General features: G+C 44.5%; 1 protein-coding gene across 1 annotated transcript in view; it reads left to right on the top strand.

The window, feature by feature from the left end:
• The window catches only part of MINDY2 (MINDY lysine 48 deubiquitinase 2), a 115,646-nt gene extending 109,078 nt beyond the window's left edge, over nucleotides 1–6,568 (top strand). Inside the window, exon 9 of the mRNA XM_075345726.1 lies at nucleotides 277–6,568. Coding sequence (XP_075201841.1) covers nucleotides 277–399 — 123 coding nt within the window. The 3' untranslated portion in view covers nucleotides 400–6,568. The remainder of the gene's footprint in view (nucleotides 1–276) is intronic.
• Nucleotides 6,569–22,651: the final 16,083 nt, after the last annotated feature.

The following is a 22,651-nucleotide window of genomic DNA, read 5'->3' as shown; positions in this document are numbered from 1 at the left end:
CGCTCCCAGCCCCAAGCAGTCCCCAGCACCGCTTCAGAGCTGCCCGCACCTCCACTGGACTCTGTATATATATACACCCCCCCCCGTATATTCGGATTATAAGACGCACCCCCTACTTTCCCCCAAATTTTGGGGGAAGAAAAGTGCGTCTTATAAAGCGAAAAATACGGTACTTATTTTCCTCACTGTACCTACATCTTTACAGTATATCTAATCGGATTTTAATTTTTTTTTTGTTTTTCTTTACATCTCCTGTTTTCATCCCTTTTATTTCAGGCAGGACAGCCACCTCAGGCAGCTGCCAGTCCTTCCAGTGGACGACCGCAAGGGAGCAGTGAGAAAAAGAGAAAAGAGCCCAAAGAAAAGGAAAAAGACAAAAATTCTTGCATACTTTTATAACAGAAATGAATGTCCTTTTCTGAAACCATGAAGAGGCATGTATGGAGAGAAGGAGACACCGGTTAAAAGCCATCTGTGCCTGAACCCCCCCATCCGTGTTTCAGTTTGGAAAGGGGGGATTTGTTACAGACCTGTTTAGACTTTATCTTGTCATTTGGACTTGTGTGATATTATCCTGTGTCCTTGTCCAACATTTTGGAACAAGACGTACATCACTACATGTTTTTAAATAAATCCTAGCTTCTCTCATGATATTTAGCCATAAAATACTGCAGACTATCGTGACCACAGGAAGCAAAGAAGTGGTTACGTTTTGTCAGGTAAGTCTTAGGGAAATATACTGTATGATAAAGGGCACAGATGTAAGGGAACGCTAGATGAAGCATAATGTCCCAGCATGCATAGCTTTTTTATGTTCTGGCTCATTCCCACCACCTGTACTGTGCCCCATCACAGTACCTGGTCGGCCCAAGTCCTCTTTATACTTCTTACCCCATAGCAACATAGACTTTATCCGATGTAAGTAAGGGGATCTTTACCCCTTGACTGTGTCATAGTCTGGGCTTTGTGCCTACAAATATCAGGTTTGAAGATTTTGTGACAAATACACTTTTTTAACATTTAGGACCAGTATGACTTTTTTGTGTACATAATATTGTATGTGGTGACGCGGTTGTACAAGCGGATTGGTTTGTCCACTCTGAGAATTAACTTTGGGCAGAGACCTTTTAACTTTTCAGCTAATAATGGTGAGACTGTTACATAGTACAGTACGCACATGTCTGTGGGCAGGGTGCCTTGCCTTCTCTAAAAAAAAAAGGTAGGTACATGATATGGTTGTAAATGACTGGGAGCGATAGTGTATTAATGTTACGGCCTTTCTGGGCATTCTGGGTAATGTTGTCATTCTCATTGTCTTCTGGCCCTAGGATTGACAATCAACCTGTGATTCATTTATGTTCATTTGTGTCTTTTTATAATAACCTATGAACTGCATTTTTTGCTACGATTGCTCATTGCAAGATTTTCATCTAATGCCAACGCTCTTGTATCTTGATGTAAATAGATTTGGACTGTCTTGGTTTCTAATGTTTTACTTCCAATAACGTTTGTTGAAATGTAGAACCTATGTTATAACGCACAATGTTCTGTCATTTAACTTCCCCACCCCCACATGTTCCTCATTTTGGTACTTGGGTTCTTGTTCATTTTCACCGTTTTCTTAAAGGACAACTCCGGAGAAGCCACTTTCTAGGTTTTATACTTTGAGGCAGATAAATACAGTATGAGGATTGGACAAAAATAACCTACTTTTGACAGCCAGTTTTTGATATTTTGCTACTATTGGGGTTTCTCTGTATGTTTCACAGTTGGGCATTAGTTCACACCTACATAAATTAATCCAAAATTGGTTCTCCACATTTTATCAAAATCTGATTTTTAAGGAAGTAAAGAGATGAAAAATGTCGAGGTAGCATACTGCCTCGCCTCCCTAGCCCATCATTAATTTTTGCTAAGTTCTTGCCTCCCTTTTATCAACACAATTTGAAACCTCCAATATTTTGTTTTATTTAGACACCCTGATCATAGGTTTTCAATCACCACTACATGTAATCTCATCGGCGGTTGTTTAATAGCCTGTTTAGACAGGTTGACCGTACGGCCATGTGCACAGCATGATCATTAATACAATTGTTCTGCGTGAACACTGTATTCCAGGCAGAATCTGTCCTATATACCCAGAATGATGGCTGCCAAGAACTATGCTTTTTATGCAAGTGTAAATCTCATTTCACCCAAAGAGTCAGCACTTTGCTCTTTTCTGGGGTGTGTGGCGGCCAATTCACACTGCCTGAATCATTCCCGAAGTTGTCAACTTTAAATTGGCCCTTAGTATTTTCCAGTATAATTACTTGCGTTTAGTCATGTTTTATGCAAAATAAGTAGAGGTAGAGAAGTGGTTTACACTGTTGGCAAGTTTTAAAGTATACTGTTATTGACAAGATACACACTTTACATGTGTATTGCAGTGTCCTATAACATGAATAACTTTTTTGAAGTGTTAAAATACAGATAGACCTTTTAATATCTTTGAGAAAAGTAAATGAAAGGAATAGTCTCCTAACAACATATCTCCAACTTTACACCACACACACACACCTGATATGGCTTTGGAATATCATCTGTGATATATTGCACAAGACGATAGACCTCGAACAGCAGTGTTCCCCCAACTTTTTTTTACTCAAAGTTCCCAAACAGGTCATGTGTCAGAATTTCCTTGGTATTACACAGGTTATGGTATTATCACCTGTGCAATGCTAATGAAATCCTGGTCACATGATAAATGTTGAGGAACACAGAGGTCCAATGTTTAAAAAAAAATTATAAAATATACTATACTCCTCTCCAATGTCAGCGACATTCCAGCGGTGTTGGCACTGGCTCATTCGGGAATCGCGTGACATTGTCTTATAATCACAATGATAGCGTCACTCTCCCTTCCGTAGGACATAACTGATATCCGGGGGAAGTGAGAGCAGCCGCAGTTCTGACTTCCTTTATATCCAAAAAAGGGGAGCATGAAGCGGCTGCTAATTCGCCAAAGGGATCGCTAACTGGAATGTCGCTGGCACCAGAGGGGAGTTTTATTATTTTTCTCGAATGAAACAGTGATTGAGAAGGGGTTGTCCGAGAAGTGGATAACTTCCACTATTTTGCATATGCAGATTTTATACACACAAGCCTTGTGTTGGCTAATACCACTGCTGTGTATTATTCCCATGCTCTTCTACCCTGTTCCCTCCTTACCTATACGTGCTTAAAGAGAGGGTGAAATCAGAAATTGGCTTGTTTAAATCTGTTTTTATATGAAATGGGTTTGGGTTTTTTCAGATTACTGTATTGAGAAAAAAAAATTCTTGAAGTTGACACCTACGTCCTGTTGAGTCCAACGATACTGATTCAGGCTCTATGGTATTGAGCATGTTCATTGGGAAAAGGTCTTTGTGAAGGGAGGCGGATGATGTGAGCTGTTACATTATATTGTGAATGGTGGATAATGTGTTATTCAATATGTATAGAGGTGTTCCCTTTTATTGTAATCCTGTCTGTAATAATGAGTGCTGAAAAGTCATTTGTACAGAACAGGACTTGAGGCCTAGTAGTCTGTCTGAACATGGCAATTTTACGACTTTATAAAGCTATTTGGTGAGGGAAAATTGCAAATAACAATGTTTTGGGGTTTTTTTTTGGATAACAAGATTTAAACAATAGGCCATAATCTGATAACACTCTACCCTTTAAGTGGTACTCTGGGCAGAGCTGATTCTTGTAATTAACATACATAACCACTGAGATTTTGCTGAAATATTTTCTCCTATAAATCACATTTTGCACAGACAGGTGTGTGAAAGTGATGGAAGCATTTTAAGGTATGAGAATAGAATGGAGAGCAGGATTTACAGAGAAAACTCACTGTGCTCAGAGCTTGCAGCTTTTCAAGAAGTCAAGCAAGAAAAAGCTTATCTGGTCTTCAAAATAAAGGAAGCAACACAGAAATTAAGCTAACAGCATACTAAAATATAAACATCTTCACGTACGCAGATATAGATGTAAAATAATTTTTTCGTTTGGTGACTAAGATAAAGAAAACCATTTAGAATTCCAGCAAAGTCTAGACTAATTAGTTGGTATCTTAAAAGTAAATCTGGGCTTCTTGAAGTTTTTGCATAGTTTTCTTGACCACTGCTAGACATCTGCAATCTACCACTGTCCTAAAACTCTTCCACTTTACTTTTTCAAGTTTGGCAACAGAAAATGGTGGAATCTCAGGAAATCACCTGATTAGTCACATTCATATGATTTTTCTTATTCAGTTCTGGGCAATTATATTTACAGTCTATATTGGAAAGACCTCCTCCTGCATTCTGTGATGAGTACATTACAGAACTGATTAGAAACTGTGGTCCTGCATTTGAAAATTGAATCTTCAGAATTTGTATAATATTGTTTGAGCCTTATACCCTCTTAAAGGGAACCGGTCAGGTCCTGCAGGCCTCCTAAACTACATCCATAATGATTTTAAGGCCTCACTCCCATTTGTGTTTTAAGACGTGCGAGTGCAATTCAATAAAACATCTGATTGCACTTGCACCAATGTTAAACAAAGGCAGTGTTTATCTGTGAGGTTTTTTTTTTCTCATGCCGAATTGCCATGAGAAAATCAAAGCATGCTACATTTGGCAGCATGCTTTGGATCACACGCACCCATACAAGTGTATGGGTGCATGTGAAACATCGGGCTGCACTCAGTGACATATAACAGAAACAGGCAGCTGAGAAGATGGAGAAATCTTTCCTCTCCTCACCTGTGATCAGTCTCTCGCATGCGAGAGAATCGGCGCACAGTCTAATGACTCACACTAGCAGCAGAGTTTAAGCAGCGTGCCATTAGCATATTGCATCCGATTCTCTCACATCTGATGCTGTAGGCTTATGTGAGCAAGGTCTTAGCTATATTCCACTAATAAAATCATGCCCTTAATGAAGCACACAATTATTAATGTCTGCGCAGAAAGGACTTTTATTACAGTCTCTCACATATGTGAATAATTTCTGACTAGTCCAGCGGAGCCTTATTTTCATTGATTTGTCTTGCGTCATGGACCCCTCTAGGTGTGATTGACTTTCTACACATCATCCACAACATATCTGTTAATTTCAATATTGCACATTCAGGAGATTTCCTTCCTCCCTAAGGCCTGCGCCACACATCCGTGCCTCCGGCACGTGTTTGTCATTTTTTACACGTACCGGCGGCACGGAGACATGTACAGCAATGCTACCCTATGGTAGCAGGCACACACACGTAAAACCACATGGAACGTGTGTCCGTGTGCGTTTGTACGTGTGTGCGATTTTCAAAGCGCTGACATGTCAGTGTTTTCTCCGGCAGCACGGGTGTTACACGGCCCGCACCCGTACCACACGGGTGTAGTGTGGATGCGGTCCCGTGTGACACGCGCCGGAGTAAACACACATGTCAGGGAAAAAAATAAAAAACATTAACTCACCTTCTCCAGCCCTCCTGTCTCTGCCGCTGCTGCCTCTTGCTGCCGACCGCCGCTCATTATTCTCATTGAATATTCACTTCACTGCCTGGCAGCAGCAGCAGCGGGGAGACAGGAGGGCTGGAGACCGAGGATCAGCAGCGCGGACATCAGGAAGGACCAGGTGAGTATAATAATTACCGGTTCTACGTGTGCTATCGCGGATAGCACACGTAGAACACACGTGTCACGCACGTACCAGAGACACGTACTTACCTGCACGCAACACGCAGGGGAAATACGTGTCTCTCGGCACGTGCGTGAAATTCACGTGAGTGTGGCAGAGGCCTAACACAGGGAACTCTCCCCAACTACATCTGTGCATTAAGCCCAAATTGGGAGGAGTAAAGTCTTGTGCATACACAATTTTGCAGTTAGCGGAGACATGCTATGGATCATGTAGAGAAGGTCAGTCATTCCTTGCTGGGGGTTGTAATTAAAATGATGAAGCTGGACTAATCAGAGATAATTTGCATATGTGATAATGACTGTCATTTTTGCACAGATATAAACTGATAAATCAAGGACATGATTTTATTGTTGGATTATGCCTAGAAATAATTATGGGGGCAGTTTGGGAGGCTTGTAAGACCTTACAGGTCCCTTTAGCAACCCACTATGATGTGCTATTACTTGTCATTTCTCAACCATATGATATTCTAAGCTCTATTATTTGTCTGGGTTTGAAAAATTCTGAGTTTTGACTGGAAAATAAGTACAGTACTCCTTAGGTTAATTTTACCACATAGTTACAAGTCCTCCTTTTATCAAGTTTTATAATCTTACCTTTGCCTCTTGACCTCTGATCCTTGGATTTCCTTTTTTTGTATTTCAGCACTGCACTCATGTCTGAATGTGTTAGGTTTTTTTTCTATGGTATGTGAGTATATACTTGTTTGTATCTGTGATTAATCAATTGTATGTTTGTCGATGGAATCAGTTCTTACAACTTTGAGGACTAATAGGAGATAGTACAAAGCTATGAGTAACAATGGCAACTCTAAACACTTCAGAATTGATATATCTTAAATTATTTAAAATAAAGCACTGCAAACCCGCTGGTGGTGTTGTGTCATGATAAATTATTTCATGGATAAAGAAAAACCCCAAAAAAGGCATTTTTGAAAAACAGTTTAGGGTACTTTCACACTTGCGTTAATTACCTTCAGTCACAATCCGCCCTTTTGGAAAACAGCGGAATCCGTTAACGGATTACGCTGTATCCTATAGACTTGATGGATGGTGGATTGTGCCAAAAGTACCTGCGTTGCTTCCGCTGGCCGACGACGCATGTAACGTTTTTTGAGCGGCGGAATCCTTGATTTTCCAGGACCACATGACAGCACCACAGGAGTTGCTTCCTCCACCCTCTACAGGGACAGGAACACGAGGTTAAAAACCCCTCCCCTTCCCAGCCTCTCCAGTGTTTTTCATGCCCCTGTACAGGACGGACGTAGGAACTTACCGGGATGTACGGGGTCCAGGTGGATCGGGGGGGGGGCTCCGCTCTCTCTCCTTCCGGCCTGCCAAGATGCCCGAGGCCGACACCTTGCAGCGCAAGGTCCCTCAGCCGCGCCGGTCGAGCAGGAGCTCCCGGCGCCTGCCGCTTCTCTCCGAGGGGAGGGCGCTCGGCCTCCTGCCACCAGCCACGCGATACTTCCGGGAGTCACGGCGCATGCGCAGATGCCGCACTTCCGGGTTGGTGCGGCCCGGGAGTTTGGCGCGAATTTCAAAACGGGAGTTCAGACGGCAGGACGGTGACCGGGCACCTTCACTCAGGTAATAAAACCTGGAAGGGTGGGGGGGGAGTGCATTGATTTTCGCTAGGCTCTGCATGTCAGCGCTGCCCGTGATGGAAGACCGTGAACGTTCAGACACCAAAGCCCCTAAGGATGCCCAGGTCTCTGTAAGTGTCAGTCCTTCAGGGTTTCATTGCCCTGTAAGCTAGGAGACTTGTCTGAGCCTTGTTCTTTTTTTGCAGGGTGAAGGTTCTTCTGTGGGTTCTGGCACCATCCCCAAAAATAAATGTACCATAAAGTTAGACGTTGTGCGGTGTGTGATGTTAAACTTCCTGACACCTGTGTTAAGAAGCTTTGCGAGACCTGTATTGCAAAACTGATCTCTGAGGAGCAGACTACTCTCCTGTCGGACATGAGGTTCATGATACGGGAGGAGGTTCAGGCTGTCGTTACAAGCCACGCCCCCCCCAGAGCCCCCGGCGCCTCCTAAACAAAAACGTCAACGCCATCTGTTAGCGTCCTGAGAGGAAGATGAGATGTCCAGGAACTCCGACTCCCCAGGGGAAGATGAGGTCCTGGGTCCCTTGCCAGAGAAGGAGCAGCGTTACTTATTTTCCGCAGGCGACACGGATGAGTTACTCCATGCCGTATGGAGAACTATGGTGGAGGATACGGAAAAGCCGCGGACCATACAGGATGAAATGTTTGGGGGGCACCGGTCTCAGCGCCACAGGGTCTTTCCAGTAAATCACCATGTGCGTGCAATGATCCTGAACGAGTGGGAGGAGGCGGAGAAAAGATTGCTTGTTCCCAGGGACTTCAAAGCCAGACTGCCGTTTGAACCCGACGACATCAAGGAATGGGAGGATGTTCCCAAAATTGATGTTCCCGTGGCGAAAGTCGCACGGAACATGTCAATCCCGTTTGAGGACTCCTCGGGTCTCCGGGACCCCATGGTTAGGAAGGCTGATGGCCTTCTTAAAAAAGCTTGGGAGGCTTCTGCAGCCACCATTAAGGCCAACATTGCCGCTACTTCCGTGGCACGGTCTATGTCCCGTTGGTTGTCGGACCTGGAAACTCAGGTTCGGGATAACGTCCCTAGGGACGCCATCTTGGAATCCCTTCCTATGCTAAAGCTAGCAACCGGATTCATGGCAGATGCTTCCGCTGAGTCTGTTTGTTTTTCTGCCAGGAATAAGGCCCTTACTAATTCTGCCCGCAGGGCCTTATGGTTGAAAAACTGGTCTGGTGACGGAGCGTCCAAAAACAAGCTGTGCTCCATCCCCTTTTCGGGTGCCCGGGTGTTCGGTGCTGCTCTAGATGAAATTCTAGAAAAGGCTTCCGATAAAAAGGGCGGTTTCCCGGAGGTTAGATCTCCACGTTCCCTTCCCTCACGGAGGTTTCGTCCCGCTAGGCAGGACTATAAGGGTAGGGGTAAGACTGGCAGGTGGGGTTTCCATAAGGGCGGCCCAGATAGGCAACCCCACTTCGAACCTCGAAGAAAGCAGGATAGGTCCTGACGCCATTATCGGGGGGCGGCTCAGCAAGTTTTTGGGCAACTGGCAACACAGAACCTCCAATCCATGGGCCCTTCGAGTGGTGAGCGAGGGTCTACGGATAGAATTTTCAGGGACCCCCCCAACCAGGTTCCTTCTGACGAAACCACAGTCGCAGTCCCTTGCCAACCACCTACGGTCGGATGTGGATACCTTACTACACACCGGAGCAGTCCTCCCGGTTCCGATCTCAGAACAGTTCCAGGGCCACTATTCTTTCCTATTCTCTGTTCCCAAACCCTCCGGAGAATTCCAGACGATCATAAATTTAAAGCCCCTCAATCGGTGCTTCCGGTACAAAAGATTCCGGTTGGAATCAATAAAATCCACCATCCCTCTACTCAACACGCATTCCGTCATGGCCACGGTAGATCTGAAAAACGCATACTACCACATAGCCATTCACCCACATTACCAGAAATACCTGAGATTTGCGTTAGAGAGGGACTGAGTAATGTATCATTTTCAGTTCCGGTGCCTTCCATTCGGTCTCTCTTCTGCTCCCAGGGTGTTCACGAAGATAATGACGGAAGTTGTGGCGCACCTGCGAAGATCCAACATGTCCATCGTCCCTTACTTGGATGACCTTCTGCTGTTGGCGGATTCCCTGGAGGAGCTCTCCCGGACAATCGCCACCACCTTGGCTCTGCTGACGTCCCTCGGCTGGATCATAAACTATCAGAAGCCCAATCTCAGGGCGGAGATGAGAAAGGTGTGTTTCTGGGCATTCTTCTGGACTCCGATGCGCGCACATCCCTTTTTAACGTCTCAAAAAGTGGACGACATCAGGTAAAAAATCCGGAGCTTCGGCCGAAAGAACCAGTGCTCCGTCAGAGAGGCCATGAGCATCCTGGGCATGATGACTTCCTGCATCCAATGTGTTCGCTGGAGTCAATTTCACTCCAGGCCACTCCAAAAGCTGATCCTGTCATACACTGTAGGGTCCCGCTGGTCCCTCCATTGCAAGATTTCCCTGACCCCTCAGGTTATTCAAGGTCTCAGATGGTGGATGTGCAGGAAAAATCTTCAATTGGGCGTTCTGTGGGACTGTTCGCCATCCGTCACGCTCACAACCGATGCAAGTCAGACTGGCTGGGGCGCCCATGTGAACTCCCTTTACTGTCGAGGCAGGTGGCCCCTGGAGGTGTCGACCCAGTTATCCAATTTCAGGGAGCTACAAGCGGTCTGGCAGGCTCTGCAGGTGGCTCCTCCCTTATTCCACGGTTGCCATGTTCGGGTCCTCTCGGGCAATGTTACGACTGTAGCCTTCCTTCGTTATCAGGGGGGCTCTCGCCACCCACCCCTGCAGGCTCTGGCATCGCGGATCTTTCAGTGGGCAGGACGCACGGTTCTCTCCATCTCGGCTATCCATCTCAGGGGCTCGGACAACCATCTCGCGGACTTCCTGAGCAGGCGCACGATCGACCCCTCGGAATGGGAGCTGAAGGACAGTGTCTTTTCAGGATCTAGTCAAATGATGGGGAAAACCCCAGGTAGATTTGTTCGCGTCCAGAACCAATGCAAAACTAGAAATCTTCTCTCTGAATCCCCGGGATGCTCCTGCTGCGATCGACGCCATGGTCCATGGGACTAGTGTACGCCTTTCCACCCCTGCCATTGTTCCCCAGAGTACTCCGGAAGATTCAACAGGACGGAGCCCATGTGATTCTCATAGCCCCGTTTTGGCCCAAACGGAGCTGGTTCTCTTTACTCAGAAACCTGTCAGTTGCAGATCCGGTCCTCCTTCCCCTGACGGGCGATCTCCTCAGCCAGGGTCCAGTGCTTCACCTGGACCTGGATCACCTTCAGCTGTCGGCCTGGATCTTGAAGGGAGGTTCCTGAGACTGAAAGGCTTGTCGCTTGATGTCATCTCTACACTCCAGGCAAGTCGTAAGTAGATTACCCGGACCATCTATGGGAAGATCTGGAAGAAATTCTGCTCCTTTCTGGGTGAAGAACCTGCTGACAGTTCTCGGCCTAATATTCCGAAAATCTTGGATTTCCTGCAACTGGGATTCCGCATGGGTCTTACGCCTAGCACTTTGAAGGTCCAAATATCAGCGCTCAGCGTCTTCTTTGACATGCCACTGGCGTCCAATCCCTGGATTGCCAGATTCGTGAAGGGGATTCAGCGCCTTCGCCCTACAATTCGGCCCACAGTGCCTCCCTGGGATCTGACCTTGGTGCTCAATGGCCTTTGTGATTCTCCATTTGAGCCCTTGTCTACCATTTCGATGGAACATTTGTCCATCAAGACGGTGTTTTTAGTGGCCATCACCACGGCTAAGCGGATTGGTGAATTACAGGCTTTGTCTATCAGGGAGCCGTATCTTCAGGTTCTGGATGACAGGATTGTGCTGAAACTTGATCCGACGTTTCGCCCCAAGGTGGTCTCCTCTGCTAACCTAGAACAGGAAGTAGTTTTGCCATCCTTTTACCACAACTACACAAACCAAAAGGAACAGCGGCTGCATTCCTTGGATGTGAAGCGAACAGTACTGAGCTATTTGGAGGCCACCCGGAACTGGAGATTGGACTCCACCTTATTCCTTCAGTTTAGGGGAAAAAATCGAGGCAAATCGGCATCTAAGGCTGTCCTGTCTCGATAGGTTGAGGATATTGTGGACCTAACCCATCAATTGGCGGGTAAGACCCCGCCGGATCACCTTAGTGATCTAGTGGAGTGGGCTCTATCTACCACATGGGCAGAAAGGGCGGGGGCTTCTCTGGACCAGATTTGCAAAACTGCCACTTGGTCAGGTCCCAACACTTTTTGTAGACACTACAAGTTGGATATTCTGTCCTCCCACTAGACCTCGTTCGGTAGGAAGGTGCTCCAGGCAGTAGCCCCCCCCCCCCCGAGGATAAATTAATTTGGTATTCTCCTGTGGTGCTGTCATGTGGTCCTGGAAAATAGGAATTACTACCTACCGGTAATGATGTTTCCAAGATCCATCATGACAGCACCCTTATTTCCCTCACTTTTTCTACTGCGAGTGCATTTACATTGTATGTAGCTCTCAAGCATGAATAAACGTGGTGTTATACCCATCCTGGTGTGGTACTTGAAAAGCCACTGGAGAGGTTGGGAAGGGGAGGGGTTTTTAACCTCTTGTGTTCCTGTCCCTGTAGAGGGCGGAGGAAGCAACTCCTGTGGGGCTGTCATGATGGATCCTGGAAACATCATTACCGGTAGGTAGTAATTCCTATTTTTTTACTGCGCATGCTCATTATTTATTGATTTTATTTTTTTTTTAATCACAAACTTTATTTTGTCTCTCTGTGGCCGAAAGTTCAGCTGATCACCCGGCAGCCGGCTATTGAGAGCGATCAGCTGAGCGCCCGGCAGTCGGGCGATCAGCTGATCGTTCACAATAGTCTGCTGCCGGTAAAACTGTAAAGAAGAAAAAAATAATAATAAAAAAAAAAACTTTCCGTTGTTTTGTACGATCCGTTGCATCTGTTGTGCCATTATATGCAACGCATCCATTGCATCCGTCACACAATGCAATGCAACGGATGCCGTTCAACGCAAGTGTGAAACTAGCATTAAAGTCATCATGATCATATCCGTCAAAATGTCTACAGTTAGAATATAGAAGGATAAATAATCTGTCAGCAGAATTCCACCACACCACCAAGAGCATTTATATGCACGTGTCCAGCATACCTTCACATAGCCAGTCTGTTACTGAAATCAGCATTTGAATTGATATGTCACGCCAGCTCTATTCCAAACCCAGCTTGATTGACTACTCCTTTAATTGCAATCACAAAGTACCTTGTGACTCGGGAGCTCGATGGTGCCTTCAGTAAGGATTTTGATTTCTAGATTATTGAGTAAATTACCTACTTGATGGACTACTTGCTAGAGATGGGCTGCACCTTACCAAGACTAGAAAATACATATTTGGAAGTCGCTTTGCTGCACTCATCAGGAGAGCTTTAAACTACAACAATGTGGGAAGGGAACCAAAAGGTCAGTGAAAGCCATACAGCTGACAAATACTATTGAACTTTGCTATTAGAAGGGGAAACGAAGAACAAAGATAAAAATCTGAATATTTAAAACAGTGGAGAAAGAGAAACCGATTATAAACTAAAATGTTTCTATACAAATGTATAGAGCATAGGCAACAAACAAGGAGATAATTGGAGCTACTAATGCAGGAAAAAGAAATTAGAGGTGATTGGCGTCACACATTTGTTGGAATGATGTACATGATTGAAATACAAAGCTAGAAGGAAAAACTTATTTGCAAGAAACAGACTTAATAAACTGGGAGGAAGTGTCGCAGTGTATGTTAGAAAAATGTATATCTCCACAGAGATTGAAGTTTCAGAGACTGGGAGTTCTGTGGAAACTGTCTGGGTAAGCAGACATGTGGAAGCTGAAGGAAGAGATGAGGCAAACACCACGCTGCCATGAGAAGCTAATCCAAGTTTTAAAATTTGATTTTTATTTGTCAATGTGTTTCTGAGAACACTTTCGCCTTCTTCAGGACAAAAAAATCACGTGATAAAAATGAGTATTTTAATACTTGAATTAGAGAGAATGGAAATTATACCATTTGTATGCGTTTACTACAGGCCGCCAAAACAAGTTGAGTATATGGATGAAGTGTTTATGCATCAGATGGTCACGTTCTCAAAAAAAACCCCCAAAAAAACGATGTAGTGATCATGGGAGATTTCAACTATCCAGGCATTTTTCACACGCACCCATAATTTTATGGGTGTGTGTGAAGTGAAATTCTCTGCCAAACGCAGCATGCTGAGATTCTTTTCTCATATCGCATTGCACTCGTCCATGTAAAATTAAAGTGGTATTAAGGCCTGATCCTTATAAAAAAAAAAAAGAAAAAAAAAAGGAAATAGTTAAAGTAAGGGTGGCTGGGGCCCTAATATGCAGTGCTCATGCTATCAGAGTTTTGGATAACTAGAGATGAAAACCTGTGATGACTCAGATTTCAAAGTTCGAGTAGAGAAAGGCAGATTTTAAGCGACTGCGAGGATAGAAAAGGACTGATGGCTGGATGTCTTTAAGGATAGAAATGTCCAGGAGGGATGGGAAATTTTGAAAAATTTAGATTCTGGATGAACAATCCTAAACAATCCCTAACAGAGAGAAGAATTTAAGGAGACCAGCATCAGATCAGCTAAAGCATAAGGCTTGCAAGACAAGTCCAAAAGCAATAAAAAAAAAAAGATATGTCAAAGATACTGTAGGATTTTTACAGGATGAAAATGGTGGTGGTAAAAAACGACATGTGGAAGACCGAACTTTCAAATTTCTATTTTGCATCTGTATTCTCTCAAAGTAAATGTAACATCAACTGATCTTCACTGTACTATTGAAGGGATAGAAAAATCCAGGCTATTTATAAACAGAGACCGTGAGGGAATACTTGGCTAACAAAAATGAATTAGGGTATGTGCGCACGTTGCTTTTTACCTGCTTTTTTGCTGCTTTTTCTTCTGTGCTGTTTAATGCCAAAATGGATGTGTTCTTCTATTCAAGCAAAGTCTATGGGAATTTGGGTTTCTTGTTCACACTATGTTGTTCAAAATGCTGCCTTTTTGTGGCAGAACTTTGGTCAAAAACTCAGCTTTGCAGTGCAAAACCCAAATGGCAAAAACAATTGACATGTTGCTTCTTTGAAAAGCTGAGTTTTTGACCAAAGTTCTGCCACAAAAAGGCAGCATTTTGAACAACATAGTGTGAACAAGAAACCCAAATTCCCATAGACTTTGCTTGAATAGAAGAACACATCCATTTTGGCATTAAACAGCGCAGAAGAAAAAGCAGCAAAAAAGCAGGTAAAAAGCAACGTGCGCACATACCCTCAAAGTCACCAGGTCCAGATGAATTACACCCCAGGGTACTGGAGGAGATGGAGGGAATTTCTGAACCACTCACGATAATCTTTGAAAATTCTGTGAGAACAGGAGAAGTTCCAGAAGACTGGAGAAGATGCAAATGTAGTCCAGGTCTTCAAAAAGGGGAAGAAGGTGGACCCATGGATCTATAGGCTTGTGAAACTTACTTATTTACCAGGAAATATCTTTGAACAAATTATTAAACAACATGTATGCAAGTACCTGGATGAGAATGAAGTGATTAACCAAAGCCAGCATGGATTTATAACTAATACGTCATGTCAGAAGCAAATTAAGTTAGTCTATGACAGAATCACTGGGTGAATGAGGGAAATTCAGTAGATATAGTTTATCTTGACTTCAGGAAAGTACCGTAATTTTCGCTTTATAAGATGCACCTGATTATAAGACAAAAACAAAAGCAAATCCAGCGCCTTGGCAAGGAGACTCGAGTGATAAAACTCCAAACTTTATTGTATCAAAATTAAAAAAATACAGACCACTATGTGGGGGGACAAGAAAAAGTGATCCACAGACAGAGGAAAAATTCCTACATGTTTCGACCAGTAGAGGTCTTAGTCATGGAATGAAGGAAGGTCTCCAGTGGAGGTGATTTAAAACCACATGCACACCATGTCATCAGAGAAGGTGCTCTAATTAAGAAATATGTGTTACCAGTCCATTCAAAGTGAATGTGTGCAAACATATGTAACAAGACATAATGGAGACAAAAAATAAAATAAAAAAAACTACCCAATGTGGCAGTCTATGAGAAAAAATTAAAATAAAAATGGATACAGAGGAGGAAGATCCAGAAAATACAAAAGCAAAAACCCATGTATGCGAAAAATTGTAATGAGGAGGGGATGTAGTCGCACAATACATGAGGAGAGAAAGAAAAAAAAAAAAAAAATTTTCATTTTCTTTATTTCTTCCCTTCCCCTCTCTCTCTCTCTCTCTCTCTCTCTCTCTCTCTCTCTCTCTCTCTCTCTCTCTCTTCTCTTCTCCCTTATTCTCTTTTCCCCCTTCCTCTCCCCAAAAACATCCCTATCTCACCTTCTTCTCACTATCTATTATTGGATCAAATACTAGGTTGACAAACTAGATATAATTTTTTATATTTTTTTTTTTTATATTATATACTATAATTAATTTATTATTAGATCCAAGAGAGAAGGAGAGAAGGGGGGGAGAAACAAAAACAAAAACCCCAAGGGGGGAGGGGAGAGGAATAACTCCTTATGAATACTGTATGATGAGGTCTTTTAGAAAAGACCTCATCATACAGTATTCATAAGGAGTTATTCCTCTCCCCTCCCCCCTTGGGGTTTTTGTTTTTGTTTCTCCCCCCCTTCTCTCCTTCTCTCTTGGATCTAATAATAAATTAATTATAGTATATAATATAAAAAAAAAAATATAAAAAATTATATCTAGTTTGTCAACCTAGTATTTGATCCAATAATAGATAGTGAGAAGAAGGTGAGATAGGGATGTTTTTGGGGAGAGGAAGGGGGAAAAGAGAATAAGGGAGAAGAGAGAGAGAGAGAGAGAGAGAATGAAAAATTTTTTTTTTTTTCTTTCTCTCCTCATGTATTGTGCGACTACATCCCCTCCTTATTACAATTTTTCGCATACATGGGTTTTTGCTTTTGTATTTTCTGGATCTTCCTCCTCTGTATCCATTTTTATTTTAATTTTTTCTCATAGCCTGCCACATTGTGTAGTTTTTTTTATTTTATTTTTTGTCTCTATTATGTCTTGTTACATATGTTTGCACACATTCACTTTGAATGGACTGGTAACACATATTTCTTAATTAGAGCACCTGCTCTGATGACATGGTGTGCATGTGGTTTTAAGTCACCTCCACTGGAGACCTTCCTTCATTCCATGACTAAGACCTCTACTGGTCGAAACATGTAGGAATTTTTCCTTTGTCTGTGGATCACTTTTTCTTGTCCCCCCACATAGTGGTCTGTATTTTTTTAATTTTGATACAATAAAGTTTGGAGTTTTATCACTCGAGTCTCCTTGCCAAGGCGCTGGATTTGCTTTTGTTTTTGCACCGTATGTTCCTGCCTGAGTCCGGGCGTTTTCCTGCGCGCCGCCGGTTCTCCATGGAGTGAAGAGGGGTGAGCTGGAACTCTTTTCTGATTATAAGACACACCCTCAAATTTGGTGAAGGAAAAGACAATTTTCTTTTTAAATAAATGGGGTCCGTCTTATAATCCAAGTTTCCGTCTAACAAATCATATAGGGAATATGTCCCTCATAGCCCCCCCATCCTAAAATTAGCCCCCTTAATCTGGATTTGGCCCCCTTATATTGAATATAGCCCCCTTGTGCTGGCACACGTCCCCCAGTGATGCCACACGCCCCCTATGGCTGGCACACGTCCTCTATGGCTGGCACACGGCCCCCTGTGGCTGGCACACAGCCTCTATTGCTGCCCATTGCCCCCTGTGGATGGCACACATCACCCTGTGTTTGATATGGCCCCCAGGCTGCTTTTTTTTTTTTAAACTCGTTTTATTGAAGGTTAAGTATGACAAAGCATCAGAAATCAATACAGCAATTTGTACATAGAGGATAAGAGTTGAACATTAGATGATGTAAAGGTATACAATCACAGGTTGTATCCAAAAAATGTAATACCATATAGACACAGAGTAATATTATCGAGTGCTGGGAACCGTGTCACACCGCCAGTATGGAAACTAATACATTCTATAAGATTCTACCGTCCGAGTGTGTATTATACCAGAAATAAGATTTTAAAACAAAAGGTCTTGTAAATTTGTAGCCAGGGAACTGGGCGAACCCCCCGTCAAGAGTGATCTCAACCACCCGCCCCAAATTTTCTCAAATTTATTTAAAGAGCCCCTGTTCTTGAACACAAATTGTTCTAGAGGAATTATGGCATTCACAAGGGCAATCCAAGAAGCTCTAGATGGGGGTCTAGGATTCATCCAATTTAGTATTATGCCCTTTCGGGCTAGGAAAATGACCTTCTTTAGTAGCAGACTCTCAGATTGGGACCAGGAGTTAGTATTCAATACTCCAAACAAGCACAGGATCGGGCTTATAGGGACCACTTTCTCCAACACTGAGGAGAGCGCTAATGAAACTTCTCTCCAATAGGAGTAGACAAAACGACATTCCCATATCATATGCCAAAAATCTGCACCGCCTCTCCCACACCTCGGGCACATGTCCGCAACCGTGCTATTCATTTTATTTAGGCTTACCGGAGTGATATAGCTCTGATGGATAATATATAGCTGAATGAGTCTATTGTTGATTGTCGAATCACACACCTTGGTTTCTCCTGCAATGTCGTCCCAAGCTATATCATCTAACTCAGGAATTTTGACTTTCGACTTCCCCAAAACGGAAAGAGGATTATTCATGGCCTTGGCCCGGATAAGGGATGAGTATAATTTGGAGATTAGACCCCCAGGGCCCTGTGATCTAATGATTCCGATTATCGGGAATGAGGAAAATCTAACCCCACGACCAGAGAATTGAGCCCGGAAAGCAATGTCTGACCTGGAGGTACTTGAACCCATGAGAATCCGGCAAATCATACTCAGCCTGCAGCTGCGCAAAGGGACGGAGCTCATTATCACAGATTATTGAACTCAGGGAGACTATTCCGCGACTCCTCCATTCCGCAAAGCCCGGCAATCCACAGAAATGCGGGAGGTCCAAATTGCCCCATAAAGGGGTCTCAATGGGCACATCATGAAATCCAAAGGTGGACTTGGCTTCCTTCCAAATCTTAGCCCCCAGTTTGTGAATTGGGAGCATACGGCACTCAGGGGCTCGCTTGTGATCTGATAATAGGGTCCATAGAAGTTCCACCACCGTGAAATCCGCCAAGAATCCCTCCGGGGAGCTACCCGCACCTGGTAATGTCCAGTACCCCAGATATTTCAACTGTCCAGCTAAATAATATATGTATAGGTCAGGGAGGGCCATACCCCCCAGATCTTTAGGTCTTTGCAGTTTAGCTAACTGGATTTTAGATCTAGAAGAACCCCAGACAAAAGAAATCATTAAGGAGTCCATGGAGCGAAAAAAGGACCGGGGAATCTGTACAAAGATATGCTGGGTAACCTAAAGACACTTCGGTTGAACTATCATTTTGAGGAGGTTAATCCTTCCCGCTACTGAGAGGGGAAGCTGACTCTACCTATTAAATTTTTCCCCGAAGTATGTTAAGAGAGGAGCAACATTTCTAGCAATCATCTCTGCTGGACTTTTCGTTAATATAATCCCCAGGTACTTAAATTGGTCAACTACCGGTATTCTGCATAAGTATGTGTCTACCGAGTTATCTCTACTTTGGGGTAAGAAAAGGACATATGATTTTGACCAATTTATCACTAGGCCCGAAAATTTCCCGAATTGATCAATGAGTTCCACAGCTCTAGGAATGGAGGAGTCCAGATTGGAAGCAAAAAGCAGCAGGTCGTCCGCATATAGTGACAGACGTTCCTCTCCCCTTCTATTCCTCGCACCTTTGTACACTGGGTCCGCCCGAATGCGTACTGCCAACGGCTCCATGGCTAAGGCAAATAAGAGGGGAGACAGGGGGCAACCCTGCCTGGTTCCCCTCCCCAGGGAAAAGGTCTCGGACACACCGCCACCCACCTGAATGTTGGCCGTCGGCGCTTTGTATATAATTTCAACCCATCGACTGAAATTATTACCGAAACCAAATGCCCGCAGTACCTCCAGCAAATAGGGCCACTCAATGGAATCGAAGGCTTTAGCCGCATCCAGTGAGACGAGAGCCCAGTCCTCGTCCAATTTTGCACCAGCTTGTAAGATCACCTGCGCCCTCCTCAGATTGTCCGAGGTGCTCCTACCTGGGATTAATCCAGACTGATTCCTGTATATTATGGAGGAGATCACTTTATTGAGTCTAGTTGCCAAAATTTTCGTAAGTATTTTGTAATCAGAATTTAGCAATGAGATTGGTCTGTAAGAGCCACAGTCCAGGGGTCCTTATCCGGCTTCAATACTAAAACGATAGTGGCCTCGTAGAAGGAGTCGGGCAACCGACCCATCCGAAATGAAGCCCCAATCGTTTCCAGGAGGGCTGAAGCAATCTCCCCCTGATATATTGTATATATCTCAATTGGGAGTCCGTCAGGGCCAGACGCCCTACCTTTTATTAAGGGCCCCCATCGCTTCCACCAGCTCCTCCAGACCAATGACCTCATCCTAGGCCAGTCTCTGATCCAAAGTCAATCTGGGAAGCCTAAGGTCTCGCAGATAGTCAGAGATCTCCTCCCCCGAGAAAGTCAGCCTTGACTCATACAGGCGCCTATAAAAGGCCGAGAACACTTCCAAAATGTCATTGACGGAAGTGACAATCTCCCCATTAGAAGCTCTGATCCTAAGAACCGCAGGTGAGCTATTGGATTGGTGCACTAGGAATGCCAATAGGCTACTAGACTGATTTCCCTGCTCAAAGTATCTCTGGTTCGTGAAGAAGACATGTCTTTTGGCCTTGTCCTGCAAGAATAGAAGGTATTGCCTCCCTGCTTGTAGCCAGCGGGACCTATTTTCCTCAGACGGGTCAGAGGTAAATCTTTGTTCCAATAATTTATTTTGAGCAGCCAGGTCCTGCTCTTCCCTGGCCGCTTGTTTCTTGGTGTATGAGATGGAAGATTGGCAACAGCCCCTAAGGTATGCCTTGAGTGCGTCCTAATAAGCGGAGTAATTTTCCTCAATAGAATTCATCTCAGTGTATGCTTTAATCTGGTCAGTAATCCTATCATTGGCTCCAAGGAGTGACAGCCAAGAGGGGTTAATTTTCCGAGATAATCTATGTGACGGACATCCCTCCCATCGGACACTCACAAATACTGGGGAATGGTCTGGAACTGATCTAGGTAAATGGCATACCAATTGTATATAAGAGCAGACCCTCTCATTCCCACATATGTAGTCAATCCTGGATAGGGAGTGTTTCCCGGGGGTGTAGCAGGTATATTCCCTCAAGACTGGATTATGGAGTCGCCACATATCACACCACCCCACCTCCTTGAGGAATGCACTCAATCTGGTTTGTATCGTTTGAGGGATAGAGGCCTGTTTGGTACTAAATTTATCTAGCCCGGGGTTATTGATCAAATTAAAGTCACCCATACAGAATACCAGTGCCTGAGGGTATTGAGAAGCAAATTTAGCCGCCTCATACAGAAGTGAGGTGCCCATCGTAGGAGGAATGTAGATGGCTAGGATCACCACCATTAATCCGTCAATGTGGGCTTGAATGAACACATATTTACCCTCAGGGTCTTTTACAACCTTTCCCGGGTCCCAGCGCAGTGTTTTATGAACCAATACCGATACCCCTCTGAAGAATGAAGAGTGAGTGGAATGAGCAGACCATTGGATCCATGGCTTTTTAAGAAATCTAACTGTCTCAGACAGCAGATGGGTCTCCTGTAAGCATACAATCAGAGCTTTGGAAGATTTGATGTGTGAGAACACTGCCGCCCTTTTCCTGGCCGTGCCCAGTCCCCTGACGTTCCATGTCATTAAACTTATAACCATTAGTAAATATCACCTGTGAAACTGAATAAAGTATGTCAAGTACTCAACCTACTGCTTAACGTGGGTAAACGTATCCCTAACCACTAAACACTCGGCTCCCCAACTCATACGACAAGAAAAGGTTCCGTAGTGTGACCAGAAGAGATTTTCCCTAGAAATGTCTAGGGTTAAGTAATGTGGCTAGATGTTATACTTGGTACGGGGGAGTCCTCAATCAAGGACCTGAGCCACTCCTGCAGTCCAACTTATTACAACTATCCATTAACCTGGGTGAATGACATATAAAATTATAGAGGTGGGGGGAAAGGGGACCATGGAAAGAGGGAAGGATCAAGAAAAAAGAGAAAAGGGGAGAGAAAAAGAGAAGGAGAAAAAACAGAGGAGAGAAAAAAAAAATAAAAAAAAAGGGGGGGGAGAAGGGGGAATAGAGGAGAATAAAGAAGAGGGGGAGAAAGAGGGGTGGGGGGGAGGGAGGAGTAGGGTATCCAGAATGTGTAGCAGCGGCAGGAGGGGAATGTGGAGTGGGGGAGATGGGGGATGGTTGGGGAAAGGGAAGAAGTGAGTTGGGACTGGGGGGGGGGGGGGGAGAGGGGTAACTAGAGGGACGTGATATGGGGTTGGAAGGAAATGGTAGAAAGGGGCTCTAGAGGCCAGGGATTGGAGTGGGGGTGTGAAATGATTGGATTAGGTGATAGGGGGAAGTTAAGGGGAGGAGATTAATGGGATGCTGGTTGAGAGTGGGGGGACGGGGAAGGAAGGGGGGGAGGGAGGGGAGAGGTAGGGAGTTAGCAATAGGACATGTATAACTATAACATTCGGTAACCATAGCCTTAATAAAGATCTATAGAGAAGAGCAATATTAATCTTAACTGCGATGCAAAATATGACCTTCCAAAAGTAAGGATCCAGTCCAGCCAATGACTTGAATAATTATCTCGAGTCCTCAGTACCCCGCATCCGAGCAACGCAATAGCGATCGGGCCAGAGTCCCTTCCGGAGGGTGAGACCCCGATCTCCCCGGCCAGGAGCCAAGGATCTCTGTAGCGTGGGCTTCTTAGACGACTCAGTTTCCTTTCCAGCATTGGAGGCTGCGGAAATCCAACTTAACGGCGTTGCATACTGGACGCAGTAGTGATCCCTAAAACATCGCAGGGATTGGATCCACAACAGCGCTTCCTTCCCGACAAATAAAGCAGCGGGAATCCATATCCAGGGAGTTGCGAGCCGAACGCAACAGCGGCCCTAAACCCTTCGCCCTGAAATCGTGCCCGCATCAGCGCTTTTTTTCCAGCGATCAAGGATATAGTATTTCAAAACAAAGGAGTCGCAAACAAAACGCAATAGCGACCCTGAACACGCCGCACAGGAACCGGATCCACATCCTCGTTGTCAT

Source organism: Anomaloglossus baeobatrachus, chromosome 4 (assembly GCF_048569485.1).
Source record: "Anomaloglossus baeobatrachus isolate aAnoBae1 chromosome 4, aAnoBae1.hap1, whole genome shotgun sequence".
NCBI lineage: Eukaryota > Metazoa > Chordata > Amphibia > Anura > Aromobatidae > Anomaloglossus > Anomaloglossus baeobatrachus.
The sequence above is the reverse complement of the archived record's forward strand: the minus strand, read 5'-3'. Positions and strand labels throughout refer to the sequence as shown.